At 36.0% G+C, this 23,986-nt stretch overlaps 1 protein-coding gene across 3 annotated transcripts in view; it reads right to left on the bottom strand.

The window, feature by feature from the left end:
- Positions 1-23,986, bottom strand: part of GPD2 (glycerol-3-phosphate dehydrogenase 2) — a 134,580-nt gene that overhangs the window by 19,153 nt on the left and 91,441 nt on the right. For all 3 annotated transcript variants that reach the window (XM_054562754.1, XM_054562753.1, XM_054562755.1), the window contains exons 7-9: positions 15,755-15,919; positions 14,773-14,917; positions 7,915-8,108 (exon numbers count right to left, since the gene is read on the bottom strand). In XM_054562754.1, coding sequence (XP_054418729.1) covers positions 7,915-8,108; positions 14,773-14,917; positions 15,755-15,919 — 504 coding nt within the window. The remainder of the gene's footprint in view (positions 1-7,914; positions 8,109-14,772; positions 14,918-15,754; positions 15,920-23,986) is intronic.

Raw genomic sequence — 23,986 nt, 5'->3', positions numbered from 1 at the left:
CCAGAGTGTAGTCTGGATTTCAGATTCCACTTATCCTGCGGTCATGTTCTTTCATACAGTGAACCTCCTAGATATTTATAGATAGCAGCCCCTGAAAAGCATTTAAATATGTATCTAGCAGACTGTGTAAAAAGTAACAAAAACTCCTTGAAATGATTGGAATAGTCCATTAAAAAAGAGAGAGAGAAAGAGAGAGAAAGAGAAAACAGCACCTAACCAAATAATAGAGAAAAGACCCTAAGAACAAGTTATATTGGAATTAAAGTAAATCTGGCATATTTTAATATAGCTTCTTAAGGGTCACACTCTTAACATGATTGTATTCTGAAAGAAGAAATACCCATATGCTCTACAAGGGTGTCTAATCAAACCCATATCCAAATACCATATCTGAAACAAAGGAAGAAGAAACACAACCTGGTGAGGAGAGACTCAGGCTTCCAGGTTTCTTAACAGGAGATCATAAGGGAGTCTCGATGCAGGGATTCCAGTTAGACCTCCCCTCTGATGTGTACATCCTCCTAAATAGGCTTACACCTAATAGCTCACAAGGAATAGGGGTTAATTCTTGCTTCAAAGGACTTCACAAAAATCTTGTAAAATCTCAACACAAATCACGCAATGTTTCAATCTTTATAAAAAGCCTAACTAGGAAATTACCCTTATTTTCCATGAGAGCTTAAATCACACTCTGAGTCAAAAATAAAACTTAGCCAACTACTTAGAACGTCACTGTGGTCAGCACAAAGTCTGAGAGTGTGTCTGAAATTCCTTAGGAAGCCACGCTGGCCAGGAATTTGGTTTCAACTCTTGAAGCCCTCTGACTGATTTTAAAATTTTTTGATGGAAAAGCAGACTTTCTAGAGTAAATACGAAGCATATGCAAATAAACTTTGTGGCAAATGCTTTACCTTTTCTGGTATAACAGAAAGAAAAATACATCTATGAAACTGTGTTGTCTGAAAGAAAAAGAATGAACTAAAACATTTAACTTTTTCATTCATAGAGGAACATGAAATAAAACATTACGTATACTGATACCATTTTTTAATGCTTACTCTTGAAATTGAAAAAGAATATTAAAAAAAGAAATCAAAAAAAGAAAATACTATCAGGGAGAGTTTATAATGTACTAGGAACTTTCATTTATTTTGTTTGCTATCTTAACATTCACCTTTTAGCCTAAGAATTGTATCAGATAAATTTTGGGATTCAATTTATTTTAAAAGATACATTTATGGATAATCAAATTTAAATCATATTTTAAATATGAATTGGTCTTTGTGGCCTGCAGGATTTTTATATTATTAGACCAGAGAGTGGTTGGATCATGTTATCTCTCTACTATTTTTCTCTCAACCTTGAGATCTGATTTTTATGGATTACTCAAAAACCTATTTGCTGCTGAAGAATAAGGTGCTTCTATCTTTTCAGGACCCAAATTAAGTAATGACCAGTCAGGCCTCAGGTACAGTCTATGTCCATGGGAGAGAGCACAGCAAAACACATGAAACATGATTTCTAACCACTTGTATAAAAGACAGGAAATAACTGAACAGTTTTCTCTCCTTTATCACCAAAAGTAATATTTTCCCACAGTAGTCCCCCACAGTGGAAACCCTGTACACTTGTTAAACAAACACTAATTAAAGTTCTCTGAAACAAAGGAATTCAAATGCAGTAGACAGACAGCACAAAGAACCTTCTACATCACCTGGAACTGCTGCAGCCATATTGTCACCATGAGGGAAACAACCCTAGGATGAAGTCAACTTGGAAGATGGCACAGTGAAGAGAAATAAGGGCCATGTATCTTAGATATTGTTGAGTCACTAAATTAATCACCTCTTGAGCCTTTTTATACCCAGAGTTCTTTTATATACAACAAAAATACAAATTCAATGACTGTATTAAATTGCATACTTTCTTCTCTAAAGGTATACATAAATCTTTTCAGATTCTGGAGAGAAACACTGTGTCGCAGACTTTTCTGCAGTGATCATAATGCGCTATATCCACACTCTCCAATTCACTAGCCACTTACGCATGCAGCTATAGGCACTTGAAATGCGATTCATGCAAACTGAATTTCAAATTTGATTTGATTTTAACTAATTTAAATTTAATATCCACATGTGGTTATGATATTGCACAGTATTAGAGTAAAAGCTGCCAAGCAGTAGACCTCAGATTTGTCCTGCTAGATCATTAAGCCAGCTACTGCCACCATGGACCCCTTGCCCACATCTCTAATGGAGCATCTTTTCAGTGATATTGGACTGTACTTCCTTTGCTCATTAGAATACAACATACTGTAAAAGCACCCTTTCTACCCAAATACTTCGCTGTCATAACATGTTCTATATTTACCATTTCACAGTATCCTCCTCTCCTCCTAATCTCACAAGTTCAAAGAAATAAAAAAATACATATATTTTTACTCAGTTTAGTGCTCCTACCCTCAAGTTCTTACCCAGACACCAGTTCTATCATTCAGGATATAGCCAAGAGTAGGTAGTGAGTATCACCTACTTTGACGCTCCATGGTATATAATGTGTGAAGCAAATAACTCTGCTCAAGGCTTTTATGCTTCAGAGCTCAAAGATTCATCGTAATTTTTCTGGTTCTCATACTGCCAGGAAAGCTAAACAAGATTTCATTACTGTTTCATCTTCCTCACCATGTTGAAAGTCTTCAGCAATGTCAATTCTAATATTTCTCAAGACTCTTCATACTGTATCAATGTATAGTATATATACTATTCATGTATAATGAGCAATACATATTAAGTGGGGTCAAGTATAGTAATCAATAAATATTAAGTGGCATATTAAAACTTTCTCTGAATTTCTATATCAAACAAGAAGTGCTGACATTACCAAATAAAAAGCAAGAATATTTGGGCCTCTGAATCAACATGCTAGGCTTTATATAAGATTTCTAATGACTATATATTTAAGCAATGGGATATTCCCTTTCAAAATAAAAAATATATATGTTAAAAAAATCAAAATAAATGAAACACTTTAAACAAAACAAGATGACAGGAAACACTGCTACTATTAAAGCTAAGAAAAATCCTCATTAAACCCACTTTTTAAGGTGGCTCGCCCACATGGCATCTAGTTGAGTTTTTAAGTGTCCATTGCCCAGTTGTTAAAGAAACCTGCAAGTACCTCGAGCATATAAAAGTCCTTGGCTGTATTTTCTAAAGGATAGTGAGAAAATAAAATTGTCCTACCATCATGGTTAAGAAATATTTTTATTATAATGCTGATAAATAACTAATTCAGGTTTTAGTATATATAATTTATAAAGAATAACATACCATATAAATAGTAAAGTTAAACAGACATTTTTCACAGCTGGTTGAAAAGATTAAATGCTATGTAATTTTTTCAAATTATAATTAATATTCTTACTCATAAAAACTTGGCAAGACAAGTGTTTGTTTTAAAAATTAATACAAAATGAAGCCCATGGGAAGTGACAATTAAGAGCTAAATGTGTGGTTTTGTTTCACATCAGTTATTTAGCCATACGTTTGGGGGTGTTCTTTCTCATGTGTGCCACTTTCAAAAAATCAATAAAAAGCATGTGAAAATATCTAAATGAGCACAGGGGAAATAGTGTCAGAAATCAATACTTCTCTACCAGCATGTTTAACCTGCTGAAATGAAGTGTTAATCACAGAAATAAGATACCATATTACATTTATAAACTAATGAAACTAGAAAAAGCAAAACATGTGACACTATAATTAAACAGCTGGAAGGCATCCAAGCCTGTGTAAGTTGATAACCCTGGTACAATCTCTGGCAGGGAAAAGGCAGGTCTGCAGTGAGTTGATATGGCCAGCTCAGTTGTTAATTGAATAGCAGGCAATCTATAAACACGACTAATTGCATATATGAAAACCTGTGCACAACTAGAGAAGCTGCCTAGAGAAGCACTCCAGAAAAACTACATGGATAAAGCACTCGGCAAATCTTCTGTCTCTCTCAATCCCTTCAAGTCATAGTTTAGTTTCACCACTGCATCCTTCTGATTAACCTCTACACAGCCGACTTAATGATACATTTTTCAAAAGATCATTTTTCTTCCTAACCCCCATACCCACCGCACAACTATCAATTACCCATTCATTTCAGAAAAGAACAAACAAGTAATCTAGAAAATTCAGCCTGTGAATGGAAAGCTTTCTAAATCGTAAAAGACGACATGGTCTTATTCCCAACAGGCAAAATGCTTTTCAGAATTCTTCCGACGCATTTTGCAGAAGTGTGGCAGCTGCTGTGAACAGCATGGAGTGTTAAGATTTGACACTTTTTTTTTCTTAAGGATATAGCCATTTGGGAAGGCTCAGAAACTGTTGTCAGAATTTTACTATTCATCCATTTGATAAATCCTTTTAAAATGATATTTCAACCATGGTGAATGCAAACATTTTAAAACTATTGCTCTAGGATCTAAATCAAATTTCTTAATTTTTGAATCTGTAGATAAGGCTGCCTGGCCCAAGGGTTTAGTTAGGAAATATGAAATCTTGTCTAGTTTAATATACAAATTGAAATAAGTAAGGCCAGTTGAGATCAAAGATCACTATCACTCTGAAGGTGTTGAGCAGCTTTCATAAATGAATTGAGAGACTTAATCCACTCCCTAGTAAATATAGCATCACATCATGAAACCCAAAACTACCAATCAGAGTATTGTATGGTATTCAGAAGCACAAGTATTGGGGCTAGACTGACTTGTACTCACATCATGGCTCTAACACAAAAGAGCTATTGGCAAGAAACTTAAGACTGCTGGGACTCAGTTTCTTCATCTGTAAAGGGGGATTTAAAATATACCTCATAAGATTGTTCTGAAGAATCAAAGAGATAATATAGGCAATATGACAGGTAGAGTGTCTAGCATAAAAAGTACTCAATAATGGTAGACTTCTAAAAAATAAGGCATATGTTACCCACTATACACAAATGGAAAGATCAAAATATACGTATCAACAGCATGTAATCAAGTAACTCAGTGGTGCCTGAAGCTGAATTTTCTCTCAGTTTCTCTCTAGTTTCACCAAAATTCCTTGGGAAAAAAAATACAAATTTGAAGTCTTCATTTTATGACCTCCTTCAGCTGACACTCTGTGAAGACGGAGAGTAATTCCTCAAATATGAGGTTTTCAGTTAATTAGAAATAAGAATCAAAAGCAACGATAAAGAATCATTCACTGTTAATTGTTTAAAAGGGTAAGTTTTTAAGTAGACAAGTGTGACAGATGGATGCACAGGGAAATAAATGAAGTATACAAAAGAGCTGCGATCTCTGCTTTCATCCCAGGGACCTGCTCTCTGGAGAACTCTGAATCGCACGAGGCCCCAGACCACCAGGGGAAGGCTTGATTCACCGTGTTGAGATATCAATTTCAACCACTTTTATCGAAAATCAGTAACGACAAAACTGTTAGTTTCACCAATTCCCTGACTACTGAAAGGTATGTTAACTGAAACAAGCTTTATGCATCAACCACCACTCCCCTCCCAGGTATTGCAAAAGTCTTCCATCTGTTTATAGACAGAATAAAAGAGAATGGTACAGGATCCAGTCCCTGTTACAGCCCAAAGCTTATTTCACTGGTGGAAATCCCCACCTACGTTGTGGGCATGGAGGCCTTTTAGAACCAAATCTGTTTCCCACACATCCAGCCTCCCAGCATGTATAAGCAGTTAGATCTCTCATCGTTACTGCATTTGAACTTTAAGAATTTGGAAACTGTCAACAAGAGCTCTCTGCTCTTGAATTAATTTTACTTCTTGCTCCAACAATCAAACTTCCTGCTCATAGGGCTAAAATATAAACCCGCAAGTATTAGCCACATAGATTTCAATTACATATATTCAATATATTTATATTATTATTGTAGATATACAAAGAGATTCTACTCAAAATGAAATCCATTACTTAAAATTGGAAGAAACTGAAACTGTAAAATATAGCTCAATCAATTAAACTAGGAGAGGGACCTGAACCATTTTTTAAGGTAGTCTGGTTTGTTTTGTTTGTTTGTAAATACGTGATCACACACACACACACACACACACACACACACACACATACACATCTAGGGGAAAAAAGTCCATATATGCTAGTGAGTCACATCAAGACGAAAGTTGTTTTCACATGTCATCCACTGAAGCCAACATCATAGAAGATTCCTGGTATAAATAAAGACTATTTTCCAAAAATCTTAAACTTTCTACCTTCATATAGAAAGGTTTCCAAACCGCTAATAGCATCAAAAACCCTGAAAACAACTATTACTAATTCATTTTAATTCAAAATGATCATGAGTGGCATAGTAGACAGACAGCAAACTTTGTAGGTGAATAAAGAATCCTTACCCTCAAGGAGCTCCAAGTGAAAATATACCTCAGACTGCTACCTATAATATGATGTGATATACTAGACCAACCTTCTATGGGTGTACAAAGGTAAAAAGCCAAGATGAAAAGTTGGGGGAAGGGGCATCCCAGAGCAATGTTTCAATCTAAACAAGGAGGTTTAAAAGCACATGATCTGATTTGGATGTAATAAGTAATACAATATGATTAGACTACAGAATGCATAGAGGTAGTTGAATATAAATGTGCAAAGACAGATTGTGAAAAGCCTTAAATCCCAGGTGAGACAGTTTAGAACTTTTCCAAAATTCAGTGGGGAAGAATATAAGGGATATTTTAGTGCAGGGAAGTGATAATCAAAATTGTGTTTTAGAAAAACAGTTCTGATGGAAAGATCAGACTAGGTGGGGACAGAGACCTGTCATACGGAAGCCAGTGAGGGGCCAATGCAACCATTCAAGTGAGAAATGACAGCTATGAACCAGGGCAGTAAAGTGAAGGGGGGCTTATGGAGTGCACCTTGATACAAGCTGAACTAGATGTGAGAAGAGAAGGGTCACCAAAGATAAGTATGTCATTTCTAGCTTGGTTGACTAGATGGATGATGAGGCTATTAACTGAGACAGGAAACACAGAAGAATGGTTGGAAACTTCTGCAATTAGCCTGGATTTTAAAAGTCATTATATATGTTCATCAGAGAAACTTATGACATCCAAGTTAAATGACAGTATGTTTAGGTTAGCATTGGAGAGAAGCAAATTTTAACTTTTTCAATTCAAGCAAGCATAGTTACACTTCTTATCTAAATCTACTGTCAACACTTTACTCTCCATATAGTAGCAGCTCACTAAACTTCTTAGAATATACTTCCATACTCTCATTTCTCTAATTATTTCCTATGAATATCCTGTATCTGTAAATCGGACCTTCCCAAGCTCTGAAAATTAAATAGCAATACAAACATTTCATACTGGTCTCAAAGAGCATGAATGTTTACAGCTCATGTATGGCACTCCAATCTTTCCATTAAAATTCATAAGAGCCCTGACTGGTGTGGCTCGGTTTTTGGAGCATCATCCTGTAAACCAAAAGGTCAGAGGTTCAATTCTCCATCAGGGCACATGCCTAGGTTGCTGTGTCAGTCCCCAGCCAGGGCGTATATGAGAGGCACCCAAATGATGTTTCTCTCTGACATCAGCATTTCCCTTCCTCTCTCTTCCTCCCTTCTCCTCTCTCTGAAATCAATAAGCATGTCCTCGGGTGAGGATTAAAAAAAAATGATCAGAAAAGGACTGTATAAGTAACAGAAGGAAAAAGGCAACTTCTTCCCATTGTGTTATAATTTGGTCCTCACAAATCTTCTGGAAGAAGTGGTGAACAGTAAGAATTAGAGCAGGCCAGGTGTGAAGATGAGTCATACTGAAGACATGGCAGGTACCCAGAGAGCTAGAATGGTATGGGAGATTTCAAAAAGAGAGAAGACAAACTTACAGGAATGTGAACATTACCTTCAACATCACAACTCAGGTAGTTACGCACTTCATTCAGAATGAAGTTGATATCTTCTTCTGAAGGAATAGGATGATGTGTGATATCAGTTGGCGTGTCGGTTGTGCCAGCTATAGTCATCTTCTGCCAGGGTAAGAAGAAAATAACTCGCCCATCACTGGTCGCTGGGTCAAGAAGTCCCATGTTCTCCGGGCTGAGGTAAAAAGAACATTTTTTATATTTGAAATTAGCAAGAATTTAAACTTAAATCTACAATCTATTTCATTCACCAATTCTCATGTAAGCAAACACAAAAAATACAAGCCATTACTTTTATTGCCACTAACCTAATCTATAAATTACTTTTTAAAAAAATTTTGGTAACAAAAAGGAATGGAGCAAGTATGATAATAATAATATCATCCCACAGCATAGCCAGACCTCCCATCTCAAAAATGTAAGGTTAATTATGAAAGTGGACTTCAACTTACAATTGTTTGGGTTCTTAATATTCCTTGGATCATTCACATCAGATAATGTCAGTGAGATAAATGTCTATAATTTCTTTTATGATGGTCAATTAAGGAGAGCTCTTCAACCTTTTTTCAAGTCTATGAAAAGTATTTTCCTGGGACATTTGACATTTGGCATGTCTTTTAGCAGAAGGTCTCAGAAGCACATGAGAAAAGAGAAGGGTCTAACTTTCTAGAAACCAAAATGTAATCAAAAAGTTCTTCACTTTGTGCCTAGATGAACTTGTACCACTTCACCAGATATGAGATTTCTTACTTTATTCCAATTTTATAGAAATTTCAAGAAGTACCTCCATAAGAAAAGGTACTTTTTCAGTTTTCTACTACTACCTAAACAACAATGCACTAGGATAAGGTCAAAAAGTAGAGGAATAGCTTAGTAATGAAAACCATTAAACAGAAGACACTAGTGACCCCCTTGAAAATCAAGTTTCAAGGATGCCTCTTCTGAGAGATTATATGAAATCTTCCAAAATATTAATCAAGAATTTACACTATCACATACTTAATATTCTAAAACCAAATTACACACTTGGAAAAATAAGCAACTGTAAAAAAAAAAAAACAGTAACAAAACCTGTTCAATTGCTATTAAATCACCAGAAACTTTTGTTTTAATGTATTCATTAACCATTCAAAGAAATTTGGAGAAATTTACAGTAAGGTATTTCAGTTTCTATTGATGCAACTTCTGCTATATGAAACACAATTCCATTTGGTTTAAATAAATTTCAAGAAATCTCTCTTATACCCACATGTAGAAGGATTAGAGACTAACAAATGTTTAAGAGCAAATCAAAAATAATTGTTTTATGAAAAGGAAATCTACAGTCAGCATAGCTAGTGCATTTTCTTTATATAAACCACAAGGAATGCTAGTCTTTCTCTGTAAAACCCATCAGCCTCATGAAATGCCTACTATGTCTACACAGCCTTTGGAAAAAGAAATCACTATCTACAGCTTACTTGAAAGACACAGAAGTGAATAGGCCACAGTTCTACTTAGCGAAAAGCACCCCAGAAATATGTCAATCATTTAAACCTTTAGCTAAGATTTCATCTTCATTCAGGGTTATTTAAAGAAAATAATTTTACTTTCATTTTCATATATTGATAATTATTTTCAGTCTCTGTATGACTATATTTTTTTTCTTTGCATTTGTCATAAGACCTCTAGAGATCTTAAAAGAAACTAGTTAAGTATGTGTTTTGTAAGCATCTAATTTGTACTTGGGTTAACATGTCCTTAGATTAAACCAGTCACTTTGGGATTGGAAATTAACTCAATGTTCAAGCTTTCAATTTAACAAATAGAACTATATTGAAACAAAAAGATAAATTCCATATTCCAACAAATTATATGTTGGTATATCTTATATGTGATCCTTTAATGGACCCAATATCATATAATATGCCTAAATAACTCAATAAGCCTCATCAACTTCAGCATAAAATTATAATTCAGCAACACAGACATGAAATGCTGTTAGAAAAGCACAACTACTAAATCCTTTAAAATGTTTCAATGCAATAAAAGCAGTTTAAAGGGTGAAGGTGATGGTTACCAACACACGTAACTGGAACCTGTAGCGAATCAACTGCTTAAGTGAAGACATATGTGTCAAGCATAAACTTAACAAGCACAGGGGGAAGACAAAGCTATTAATGTCTGGTATAAAAATTTAAGAATCCATTTGGAAATACCTTTCATCAGTTCTAAATTACCTAACTCAAACACTCCCTTAGGGAAATGTTTGTTTTCTTATAAAGAATTAATTCTGCAAGGTTACACTAAAGTTTGAAAGTGGATATCAACTATGGTGATGATGTAGAAGACAACAGAGTGAAGCATAGGTCTTTTTCAATATGTATGATTTACTTGACATCAGGAGCAAAAAAGCTTACCTTTAGAGTGTGCGTGCGTGCATGCGTGCATGTGTGCGCGCGCGCGCGTGTGTGTGTGTGTAGGGCTGTAGGATTAAAAGTAATGAACAATTTTCTCATGCAGGCTATTGCCTTCCTGGAGTACTTTTATTTAAACTGAAATCAATTTATTGTTAACTACTTAGCAATCAGTGGTAGAGCTAACAGTATGCACACACATTATTGAAAAAATTGACCTCTTGTCAGTGGTAAAAAACATCTTTAAGCTAGAGGGAGATGATTTTCATGCATTTCAGTTATTTGATGTATTGTTGCTGCCTTTGTAAGCGCATGGCCACAACTCTGATGAAAATTCCAGATTTGTTCTTAAGTAAACTAAAGAGTATCTTTAAAAATAAATGATTTCTATGTGTTGGGTTTTCTGAAATTAAAATAAAAATTGTGTTACCATTACACAAGAGAATTCCACATGTGGAATGTTAGGGTCATAACAAGCTTAATAAGTGCCATAAAGATAACTTTGAAAACAGCTCAACAAGATATAGTCACACATAGTCCTTGCCCTCCACTTAGCAACCTGCACACAAGAAGTCACTGGCTACTGAACTCATTGCATTTTCAAACTGAGCAGGTTCTAGTTGAAATGACAGTTCTTAAGTTACCAGGCAGTTTATAGGGTAGCCCCAGATGGTCTTGCTCATCCCTAAGGACCCAGATAAAGCCTTGAGTTATACTTGCTGAGTGTGATTGACTGATGAACCCAGAGAGGTGTTTCAGTCTGAGGTCTCTTCAGTCCACTCAATGACTTGTTATGGAGAGCAAAACTTTCCTCTGTGATGCCAGAACTACAGCTGCTCAAGGTCAGCGCCGAAGAAGTAAAAACCCTTAATCCAAGTTGCAGTCCCAAACCAAAGAGGCTCCTCTGCAGCAGCCAGAACAGGGATTGGGCTGCCGACCTCTCCTCCAGGGTTTCCGGCAGACTGTGTGGTACTTTCAGTCCAAAGAGCTAACTAATCATGGGACACCCATTTATCCCAAAGGAGAATGAGATCACTTACAGCACCTTGGACTGCAACTAATGCTTTCATGATTTGCAGTTAGGGGGCCCAAAGCTAACGCCAAATTTTGAGGTTAAAAAAAAGGCATTCTGGCCCTGACTGGTGTGGCTCAGTGGGCTGGGCATCATCCCACAGACTGAAAGGTCACAGGTTCAATTCCCAGTCAGAACACATGCCTGGGTTGTGGGCCAGGTGCCTGGTTGGGGCCATGTGGGAGGCAACCAACTGATGTTTCTCTTCCTCTCTTTCTCCCTCCCTTCACCTCTCTCTAAATACAAATAAATAAAATCTTTTTTAAAAAACCTATTAAAAAAGGCATTCTGTTTTGAAAAGATTACATGCAGGTGGTATATATTTTTATTTCTTTAAAAATACCTATCTACTCTGTTATTAGCATATTATAAAGCATAGTACAGAAAATATGTGTAGCAAGACCTCTTTCATATAAAAGTTTTAAATGGATATACATTTGTGCAAGCATAAACATAAATTTCCTAAAAGGAATCAGAAAGAAATGTTACTACCAGACAAGAATTTAATGGGGGGATGAAATGGGGGGATGAGGAAGAAGAAGGAGGCTCCTCCTTTCAATTTCGTATCTTTCTATTTTTCTTTACTGATTATTTCTATTAATTTATCCTATTATAGGAGTTACCTGGGCAGTAAAACAAAAAATCATATTGTTTCTCTATTTTAACTTCTCTATACTTAAAAATTCCCTCATAGGTGTTATACTAAAATTTCAATTTAAAAAAAAAAGGTAATACTCTCAATTTGGGCAAGTTAACAAAGAAAAATTTTAGTAGAATTCATTCAGAAATATTTACTGGTTACTATTATGTTCCAGACACTGCACCAGGAGCTGGGGATATAGCAGTCAATAAAACAGATAAAAAGTAATTAAAGGTTCATTGTCAAAATGTATACAAATTAGGTACTATTATGAGATGAGTAACTAGAAGCTAAAAGCAACAGCTTGCCAAGGTCACACAATTAGCAAGAAGTAAAGTGATGAACAAACTCAGGAAGTTCTACACCAAGATGTCACCTTAACACTCATACAGTCTCCCCTCTGCACATTCTGAAAGAGCAGGATGTCTTCCCATTTAAATAGTGGGCAGACAAAAGTTCTCTGAATAAACTGGCTTTTCCCAAATGAAGACTTTTTAAGTGACAGAAGTGACATAAGGGAAAATAAGGACCTTCAGAAATCATGGGACAGTAGTGAAAAAAACACAAAATATAATACACAAGAAAATACGTTGAATCTGTTAAGATCTAAAGAAATATAAGGATCATGATGGTGTGTGTGTCTATAGTTTAGGTATTATATCAGTACTCTAAGATTTGCTACCCACCTCCGAAAAAAACTTATAAACTAGCTGCCCTTACGTATTTTTAATCCAATGCCAAATAAATGGATATAATTGTGTCAGGAATTATTGTTGAAAGCTTCTCTTTATATAAGAAACATTTACAACATTTATATATATCTATTTCTCTCCCTTTCACTTGAACTAAACTTGTGGCTGGCAGTTTTTAAAACTCTATTAAGTACCACTGCATCAATTTTTATTATTGAGACCAGAAGCACCTTGATTTCTCCAGTCCTAAGTAAAAATGCTAACGACTATCAACCAATTACATGTAGACATTTAGAAAATGAGAACAAAACCTTGCAAGTTGGTGGATGAGAAATTCTCTTTAATATTTTCCTTGGTAGGAATGTAATATTTTTCCCAGTAAAAATGTATTGAATACATATTAGGAGTATTTTGGACTCTCTTCAGGAAAATTTAGTTACTGGCAAACTGATAATTAATAAGGCAGTATCATCTGTTTACACAGCAGGATGGCATTCTAGGAGAATATAGATATTAAACAAAATAGATGTATAAATCTATTTTATCAAATATTAAAAGATTTATATGTTCTTTTGGAGAAACTGTAAGAATAAGGAAGAAATGCCTCTCATTCAAAACACATAACCTAGAAATTATCACCTTTAACCAAAAATTGCATTACCTAGAGATAATCATCATTTAATTTCCTTTTAATCTTTTCTTTATATACTTATATAATTTTTAGATCATATTGCACATATAAACGTGTGTTGTGCTTTCTAAATTCACATTGTTTAGATTGTTTGGATCAGTAGTGTTTTCTTAGGATGTTGAAATTATTTACAATTACAATTTTAATGACTATGTCATATTACTTTGTTCACGTATACCATTTTATGTATTATCTGTTATCCTAAAGTTAGAAACAGAAGTGGTTTCTAATATTTCTCAGCTACAAATAATGTCATAGGAATATCCTGAGCATAGATCATTATTTCATACAGAATTACTGGTGCGCCTACTAGATTTACCGCACCTGAAAATAAAAATGGTATACACATTCAATACGCTTAGCACGGTCACATGAATTTTTTCCCACGGATGTCTTGAAATGTAGATGAGGGGTAAGCATTGTTAATTTCTTAGCCCAAAGCCATATGAATGTTTCTTTTTTGTGAAAAATTTCAAACATATATAAAAATGGAGAGAATATTTTAATATGCCCCGACCCAACTTAAACTGTTATAAACTGATATTCTTATTTCATCTCTATCCCTACCCATTTCTCTATTTCTGATTGTCTTCGTCACTATGACAAATAAGAAATTATATCTGATTTTTACTTGCTATTATATTTTTCAAAATATATTTCAGAAGTTATTAACCTAAAAATACCCGAATGACCCTTATTTTCAAATTCTTCATAAGCACATTTGGGAATTTCACAAAATTAACTTTTTAATTTTTTTTTTAAACCTCACCCAAAGATATGTTTTTATTGATTTTAGAGAGTGGGGGAGGAGGAAGAGAGAAAGAGAAACATCGATTGGTTGCCTCTCATACACGCCCCAACCAGGGATTGAACCTGCAACCTTTTGTTGTACAAGACAATGCTCCAACCAATAGAATCACCAGGCCAGGGCAACTTTTTAATTTTTTAATTAAAATGTCCTTTATGGAATTTCTGCAAAATTAATTTCCAACGGTGTAATGAAAATTAAAATTCAAAACACTGAGGCTTAATCTCTGAATATGAGTACACAAAAGAAAGTATAAAAATGGATCCAAAATCATTAACTCCTAGAAAGGAGCATTGCCATAAAAGCTAAGAAATTGTATTTTGTGTTTTAGATGAGTTCCTTTACTTATTTCTCATTTTTTAGTTTATTTTTTTAATTGTAATTGACATACAATACATATGAGTTTCCAGTATACAACATAGTGATTAGACATACGTCTCATCATCTAATATTAAGAAAGGTGTGCTAAAAGAATAAATATAGACAATTTCTGTGGCCCTCATTCTCTGGTGACAGTCACCAAATTGGAATAACAGTTACCTGTAATAACCAGGCATCACAATGTGAACACCGGCACTCGGCTGGCAGATAGCTGTGGCGTTCTTATCATCCATTTTGCGCACAGTGTCTGTGAAAGGTCCTGTGGCATTGATAACACATTTGGCTCTCACATCAAATTCCTGCCCTGTGAAAGAAAGCAGCATCAATCACACACCCCATTTGTTTCTCTGCTCACTGATGCTTTGGATTATTAATTCATCTATTAACTTAATCTATGGCGAAGTATATTGTACACAACATTAAGTGACATGAACAGCGAGAGTTATTGAAAAGCCACACAAAAGGCTTGCACCTGAGTAAATTTTCTAAAACTAAGTCCAAACTGTGGGGGCAAAAGCATGCCATTTTTTCATTTCAGCTCTCAGTTATTTGCAAAATGCCAAGCATCAAAGTGCCAAATATGAAGAAAATAGGATGAGTAAAAAAGCTGCTTTCTCTTTAAAAGTCAAATGTGTAAACAGTGTTGCCATAAGACAATATATTTCACATTAGTGGTTTTGTCCAAGGAATGTAATTTCGAAACTGTGCCTACATGACAAGAATGAACATCTAACCAAAGTTAAGTGACTGACTTTAACATTGTGTAAATGTACTGCTTATGTCACTTAAATGATACTTTGAAACTTGGCCCATTTATTTCATTTTATTAATAACATGTTTCTCTCAAGAAAATGAAATGCATTCATAGCTGTGGGAATTCTGTGGTCATTTTTTATTATTGCATTTATTATTATCATCATCATTATCATTATCATTATTTAACACAAAGAGGAAAATTGCCAAGTCCCACAAGGGAAAATTTTCATGTTAAACCAGTCATTGTTGACAATAAGGAATATAATTACAATGACTCTGAAATCTAGCTTCAATAAAAAAGAAGTGACAGAAAAATTATAATTCAGTCATTATATAGGCAAGGCAAGATACTAAGAAATACCTTCCTGCCAGAGCCTTGGCATACCTGTGAGTACGTCCCTGCATCGCGCACCGCTCACGTGTTCTTTCCCTGTCTGGGGGTCTGTCTTCTTCAGCAAGCTCAGGACCTCCATGTAATTGGCCGTGGCAGCCCCATACCTGGCAGCAGTGAGAGCAATGGCAAGGTTCATCCGTGCATCGTTGTGCTGTCCTGCAGCAGGGGAAAGAAGCAGAGGAGGGACAGGAGTCACCTCAAGCCACAGGCTGGTGGTAGAGAAGTGTGTCACAATAGATATGTCACATCTGTCCCTGTCACCCAGAATATACATGATGGATGGTCAACTCTACAGGGCATGTTTTAAAAATACATGGTCATTCTCAGTCAGGCATTTACCTGCTACCTCAGTAAGTGCACTTTTGTACCTCAGAAAGGGCAAAAAATATCCCTTCCTACAAAGCTCCTATCAATTATCTGAAAGTTAAGCAATAAGTAATTATTCTCTCAATTTGGGAACATATGTATATGTCAGACATTTCCTAATACAGACAACCCGTATGCATGAAAGTGAAGCAATTCAAAACTTCAAAATATCTGACACCCCAACTGGTGTTGATTAACAATTTTTATGAGTCTGTGCTCCATCTAATATTCAAAATCAAGAGCTTAATCTTCCACAGAGAATTTCTTAGTATTCTATAAAAGGATTTTTCTTGGTTTGAATTTTGATTAGAGCTCTTTAGCATGTAACATTTTTTTTTAATCGCACATAAAAGGTAAGAAATTAAGAAGGGCAAAATTTAATTACAGAACAATTCCTACCTGTATTGTTAAAGATTTATGGCTGAAAAAATCCTAGTTAAAGAAAACTAAGGGGGAGGAGAAGGGGGGAAAGATGATTAATCACTTTAAAATAGTGGCATCACTAGAGACTTTTTCTATTTATTATTGCCAGTGGAGTTCACGCTGACCAGGAAGAATTACTCTACATTGCAGGGGCCAGGTTCTCTGTGCTCTGAATAATTAATTACCCAGGGCTAGATGTATTGAAGCAGGGTTCAAATTTCCACACATCGGGATCAGTTCTATCAAGATAATACTGATAAAGGGATGAATTTGTAATGAATATTGTTGTTGATTTATGTTGCCAGCATACCAAACATTTAGTATAAATGGTTTATGTAAAGTTTCTTCCTTGTGATTCAGTCTGCACAGGGCCAGAAGCACAACACAGGTAATCTGTTCCCACTAAAAGGGCAAAGTTATAAAGAGAGAATCAATGACCGAACATGCTGCCGCCCCTCCCCACAAACATCATAGTCTAAAACCGCTGGACTAGTACAATCAGCCAAGAACCTTTCCCTCAAAATTAAATCCTCTATCAAGTGAACAACATACATTACACCTTAACATGCAGAATGAAAAGTTATCTAAAAATTAATAGAAGAAGAAAACAATAGCAGCAGCAGTATCTGAAGTAGAAGTAGGAAGGTTAGCATTTTTATCAATTTCTACTTAGCATGACTAAAGTTGCTATTAAACAGTCAGTACTTTTAAAGTTTAAGAAACCAACTTTTATTAATGTAAGACTCCTTACTTAAAATTGGAATATGCTCCACAAAGTTAAATGCATACAAACAGTCCAAAGAAACAAAATACAAATTCCACTATAGATCTTCTTTTTAAAGACATTACAAATCTAAACTAAAGAGACTACCCATCCCACCCAACCTTTCTAGTAGATATATGCACAAAACATTGAAACACCCTATGGGTAATTTTTAAAAATTCAAGGCCTGCTTGTATGGTACAGAAACTCACATCCATCCATGTTTGCCTTGATTTATACACAGAGCAAGTCTTCAGAAAGCCATGTGTAAATCAACTATTTAAAACCCTACATGAAGTCACTATTCAAAGGAACCAGACATAAATCCCACTTATTAAAAGGCAGATTCCTTTGTAAAATGGTATATCTATTACACAATCATTTGGTAATAAAATTCTTAAGCTCTGAAAATACAAAATCTTTTTTAATACTTTTTAAAATATAAAATCTCATTGGAGCAGTACTGGTATAGTTCATCAGGCTCTGTGGCTTTTCTGCTAAGAAAAGCCCCCTTAATCACCTTCCAAATCCCCGTACTTTTGAAAGGTAAACAAGTCAACCTAAGTTAAGTGTGAAAGCAAGTTCCTTTGGTTCTTTTCCAGACCTGCCCTGATACCCAAAAGCACCTGCCTTGACTCAAATCAGGTCTGTCACTTATTTATAAAGTGCCTTCACCTGTCACAGTTCTACTCCCATTGTTCTATTTAGAATTGTGAAATTATTTGCAACTCCCTAAACGCCTGTGTTATTTCACACTTTCTTGCCTTTGCCCACACTCATTCTTCTGGCTAGAATACCATTGCGGAAGCTCTGGACGATTCCTATTTATCTGTCATGATCTGGTTCAAAAATCTCCTCACGAAGTCTCCCCTTATCTGTGTCTCTCCAGGGCAAATTTGTTCATTCCTTCTTCTGAGTTACCATCGTATCCTGTACGTACCTTTTTTATAGTCTTTAAATTTAAGGAAAGGAAACCCCAGAAATGTGTAAAATCTGAATTTAAACCCAAAGTATCCCTTATATTTAAGTTGAATCAGTGGGACAAAAGGAGAAATGGTTACTCAAGACTTATCTCACAAGTGTTCCCTTGCTCCGCAAAGAAAAGTGAATACAGTTAATATAAGCCCCTAGAAATCGATAAGTAAGTTGGCTTTCCTCTGGGCCCAGGAGCTCGCGCCTCTCTACCCGGAAGTCCCCTTCCTTGCAGACATTCAGCTTAATTCACTTACCTCCTTGGATTCATGGTAGGCCCCCTCCCCGATCCACATTAAATTCACCCTTTACCCTGAGATACCCAGATGCTTGCAGTGCATGCTTCCTGGTATAAGTGGTATATTTTCACTCTTCTTAACTAAATTCCTCCTAGCCCCCTTTCTTGACATTTTGCAAGGTATCTGTATGCCTCCTGTAATTTTATTTCCGGAGAAAAAGTTTTTGACAACACTGCATGTCATTGGAATGCAATACAATAATCTCAACTTCCCCACCCAATTGATCTGCTTATTAAGTTTGGATTTTCAAATCTGTTTCCTCAGAGCCAGGCAACATGATACTGTTCACTAATCAGTGAATAGCTTTACATTGGCACTTACGCAAGGACCCAGATGGGGACTGGGAAAATCTGTTTCCTACTCTTCTCCTTTTGCACTTGAAATCTTGCATATGTGCACATTCTGAACTTACAACTCATATGAGAGGAAGCACAGAAGAGGTGGAACTATAACTGTTTTCCCTTGTTTAGAAAAACAAAATGTTAAATCAACCCACCGAACAGAATGTAGGTCAGTGGTGGCAGAGAAGGATTTTGCTTTAATCCTCACTGGCCTTGCACACGGGATAGTGAGAAATATTTTGAGTGAAAAATATTTTAGAATGTAATCATATGATAGGCCGCAAAGATAAATATTTTGGAGACATAGCAATATTGCTCTCCTCAGAGGGTTTCAAAGTTTGGCAGCTAAGTTAACATGCAACACAGCAGGGGAAAAAAGAAATAATCATTGAATGTGTAAATGGTATGAAGAATGAATAAATATGAAAAAATCCTAGGTAACAAATTACCTAGCATTTTCCTGGTCCTTCAGATCTAAAACTCTATGATGTTGTAAAACCCTACACACAATCTTCTTTTAATATAGCACACTTTAAAATGGCCATTTACATTACATAGAACCATCTATACAGAGCCAGGATTTTATACAGAAAGTCTAAAATTGTTATAAAAAATAGTTCTTGATTAAAATAACACCTGTTTGTAAATTCAGCGTCAATTAAAATTGTCACTGTTGAAATGTTGAGAATATCTCCTTCCATATCCCTGTACCCTGACCCTACTTCTCGAATGAGGAACAAAGATGCTTGAAAAAAAAGAACACTTCCCGAAAGATTTAATCCTATTTCTGACAAAACGCACAGGGCATCCTCCGCAGTCTCAGACTGACAGTGTCACAGTGACCTCTCAGGCAGCTTCTCCTCAGCGGGCAGGCAAAGATAATTCAAAGGATAATAACCTAGCAAATTCAAGCTGATTTAATGTAATCATTATATTTAAAATTTCCCTGTCTAATGGGAAGAGTGCAATAGAGGCAGAGTAAAAAACTGTGTGTGTGTGTGTGTGTGTGTGTGTGTAAAGAGATTACTAAATTCTGATTTAAGTATATATAACAAATAAAAAGGAACACTTAAAATGAGAACATACTTTTCATGGTAAATTGTGACAACAATGCATTTTCGAAAGTAAATTATGTGTAAAAGTGATTATTCTTGTGGATAGTGGTAGGGAGACACATGAAACAGTTTAGGAAGAATGCACCTTTCAAAATATATTGTCAAATGGCTTTGGACTTGGAATGACTGGGTCACAGGTTGTGGTACTTCTCTGGGCTTCACTGTCTTATAAAAGGAGAGGAGTCGGGTGGCACCTCTGAAATCACACAATGAATGTAACGGCTGATCTTCAGTAGCTTTTTAAGACTTCAACTTTTTCTGCATTTCTGGTTTCTCTGACTTTGGCCCAGTATGTCTAAAGAAAGGATGGGCATTAATAAAGACCAAAAGGCAGATGCATCATAAAGTAAATCAGAAAAATAAAATCAAAAATCATATTCTCACATTCGATCTACAGTTATGATGAAATCGTGATTTGATTAGCCTTTATGGGTTATACACTATATTGCAAATATTGTTCTTCTCCCCTCCTTGTAGCCACACCCTTTCCCATGTGTCTTTACAGCGTCCTCTCCCACCCTGGCTTTGGACCCAGCCATGTAACATTGTTTTCACCAATAGAATGTCAGTTGATGTGGGAGAGAAAAAGAGAAAGGAGGCATTTCAAATGCCATGAAAAGGACATTCCCAGGCTTGCCTGCTGGTTCCAGGAGGATGATAAGAGGCATGTGGCAAGTTGCTCCACTCACTCATTAGACAAAGCCATCCTACATCAGCTGACAGACATGGGTGCCAGTTCGGCAGAGAGCAGAAGAATCTGAGCCAACCCGAGACAAGAAAAACTTGACCACACCAATGCATTAGCAATAATCCTAATTGTTTTTATGCTACTGAGGTTCAATGGTTGTGTGGAATCAGGGCAACAGATAATTTGCGCACGCAATGTAACCAATTTTCTAATCAAGTTAGTCCCAATGAAAAATTGTCTCCATCTTCAAGACTGCATTCTAAAATGGCTATTTAGAACACAATTCATTTTCCTGTAAAAATGCTACAAATAAATGGTGGGGAGGTGATTAGTTTGTGCCACAAAAGCAGTTTAGTGCATAGGGTATTTGAGTAAGGGAATTGGTAATGATTTCAATAGCCTCAATACACCCTACTCCCTCCCACTGACCTTGAATCTCCAGGCTGACCCCAGTGCCCATCCTCAGATACGGCTCTGTTCTTTCACACCTCCAGCTTTTTGCTCATGTTGTCCCTACTCCATGGAACATCTTACCCTGCTTGGTAAACTTCAACTTTTCATCTTTCCTTGAAGAATCCTTCCCTGACTCAGATACAAGAGCCTTCTCTCCTCTGTGCTTCCATGGCACTTTGTAAGTACACTTGTTACAGCACAAATTATTTTCTAAACCTTTGCATTTGACACTCATTCATTGAGCAAACATGTACTCAATGCTTTTAGTGTACCACGGGTTGTCCTAGGAACCAGGATTACAACAGACACCCAAATAATCACAATCCCAGGCCTAGGGAAACTTGATTCTAATAATATGTTCCTAAAAACAGAGAGAGCATCTTATTCAATGGCTTTCGCAGTACCTACCCTAGCATTTGCTACCTAGTAGAAATTCAAATATTTCAAATTCAAATTCAAATATTGAACAATTGAATGAATGAATATAAAAGATAATTACAGGTCAAGTAAAGGAAATGTGCTCAAGACTAAGAGAGTCTAGGAATAGTCGCCAACCCCTCAGCCCTACCCCACTACAGCTGTGGCCTCCACTGAACCAAGGGACTATTGTCTGTCTACCTAGCTACCCAGCAAACAATGGAAACAGGATGTCTTCTATCACAAAATCGCTGGTGAAAACACAAACCAAAGGAGAAGGCCAGTGATAAAGTTAAGGCAAGTGTTTGATGTATGATTAGGACAGCAAGTGGCAGAGCCCTTTAACAAATATTGATTGGGTATACGGGGAGAAAGGCATGATGCTAGGCACTAGGAATCCACTAAGTAGGGAGAATAAAATTACCCTGGTCTCTGCTCTATGGAACCACAATCTAATGGGAAAGACAAATAAAATCAACTACAATAAATTATACAGCAATTGGACTGCGGGAGGAAAAGTGGGCAGGGCAGGGGAGAGCAATGGGTGGGGGGATAGGGACAACTGTAATTGAACAACAATTTCAAAATTTTTTTAAAAAATTGCAAATCAAAGGAAAAATAGGTGGCAAGGAGAGCAACTCCCCGGGGCAGGGGCTATATTTTAGACAGGGCTGTCAGGGAAAGCAGTCAAATTAGCAAGTAGAGAAAGTGAAAAGCAGGTAAGTCCCAACAGCGAGACCACCTCCTATAAACTATAATCACTGCTAATTTGCAATTATATCCAAAGCTTATATGAAACAAACTACCAGAAAAGTGACTATGGTATTAGCGCAACTCCATTTGAGTAAAAAGTGCTAGGAAAAGTAATTTTTTTCATTCATACTGTAGGTATTCACCTATATTTTACATATACTTAACAGGAATTAAGTTTTACAATCTTCCTGGGTTAATACACATTTTTCCAGGAAATGTCTTCTAGTACAGACTGGTAAAACTCAAAATAAAAGTATAATATTCAAAGTTTATGAATTGGAGTAATTTGCTGTCACTTATCCATACTACAGCTTTCAGGAAGAGACGCCTGTTAGTACTGAGCATGTAATCATTTTTATTATTAAATACAAAGGTACAATTAAATACAGGCACAAGATGTGACCTGCATCATAATTCTGCCCAGCCTTTCTCTTCACAATATTCTCTTCATTATCGTGGCCCTTTTGTTCCTTTGTGTTCCTTTTGTCTATCCCTAAGTTCTCGAATAAGCTATTTACAATCTAAATAATTAGCAATCAGCATGGATCTGTGGTCTTTGGCCCCATGTAAACGAAATATTGTGAAATGCCTTAACATGACATATTTTAAAGTATATAAAGTTTCTATTCTGTGACGACTTTCCTTTCTTGAAAAAGTTTTAAATGAATCTAATAAAGAGTAAGTTTTCCATGTTTCAGATGCTTAAAAATCTAGCTAGAGTTGAACAAAATAAAATCACATTTAAACTGCAAACAACAGAACACTCTGGGTATTCATTAGCTATAATCTGTGCAAAAATGTTCTATACACCAGTTTACAATGAAGATCCCTGGCCTCCCATGCTTACCCAGGACAATTAATTCTCTCTATAGAACAAACCCAAAATAGGTTTTTATACTTTTAAGAAAACGGGTAAAGGAGCAATGTGACAAAAATTAACTGAAAGCTGAAAAGTCAGAAAGCATGACACACTAGAGAGACTTCTGCAGACCATTCAACCATGTGGCCTGAAGCCATAGGCAATCTTGCTTGGTTGTTTGCAAAATGCTCTAAAGTCACAGATAGGCCATCTTAGAATGTCTAGCTCTGAAGATAAAGGTCTTGCTTCACTAAGAACCTGATACTTGATCATTGAGATTTATTTCCTTTACAACTAGTTATTAAACACCTACTACGTGCCAGGCATTGAGCTATGTATCACTGCAGGGAGCAAAAATTGAAACAGATTGGATTGACTCAGCTGCCCCAGGACTCTGACATACAAGAGCAAGTTTATAGTCTAACTCGGGAAAGTCACGAGTTCCAAAAATTCTCTCCAATTCTTAGCACATTTCCTTTCTCTTTCATCTGCAGTTTTCCTAAAATAACACCAAACATAGTGCTCCAGACATATCTTCCTTTTTCTCAAGTTACAGGAAGTTTTGCAAGCTTCTTTCATAGGAGTGTGTGCTTAAGTTACCCCATCCCCTCTGACTGTGAAACCTCACACTAGTTCATCCAAGGTTCTTTTCACTCATGTCTACAAGGAGAATAGTATTGGGATTGACATAGGGTTAACATGAGGAATAAGTTAGGTGGGCAATGTATATTACAATATGCCATATTTTGCCATGTATAATGCACACCCACATTT

Source organism: Pteronotus mesoamericanus, unplaced genomic scaffold (assembly GCF_021234165.1).
Source record: "Pteronotus mesoamericanus isolate MK-2021 breed Mesoamerican mustached bat unplaced genomic scaffold, CSHL_Meso_final scaffold_651, whole genome shotgun sequence".
In the NCBI taxonomy this organism is placed as follows: Eukaryota; Metazoa; Chordata; class Mammalia; order Chiroptera; family Mormoopidae; genus Pteronotus; species Pteronotus mesoamericanus.
This window is presented reverse-complemented; position numbering and strand designations above follow the sequence as displayed.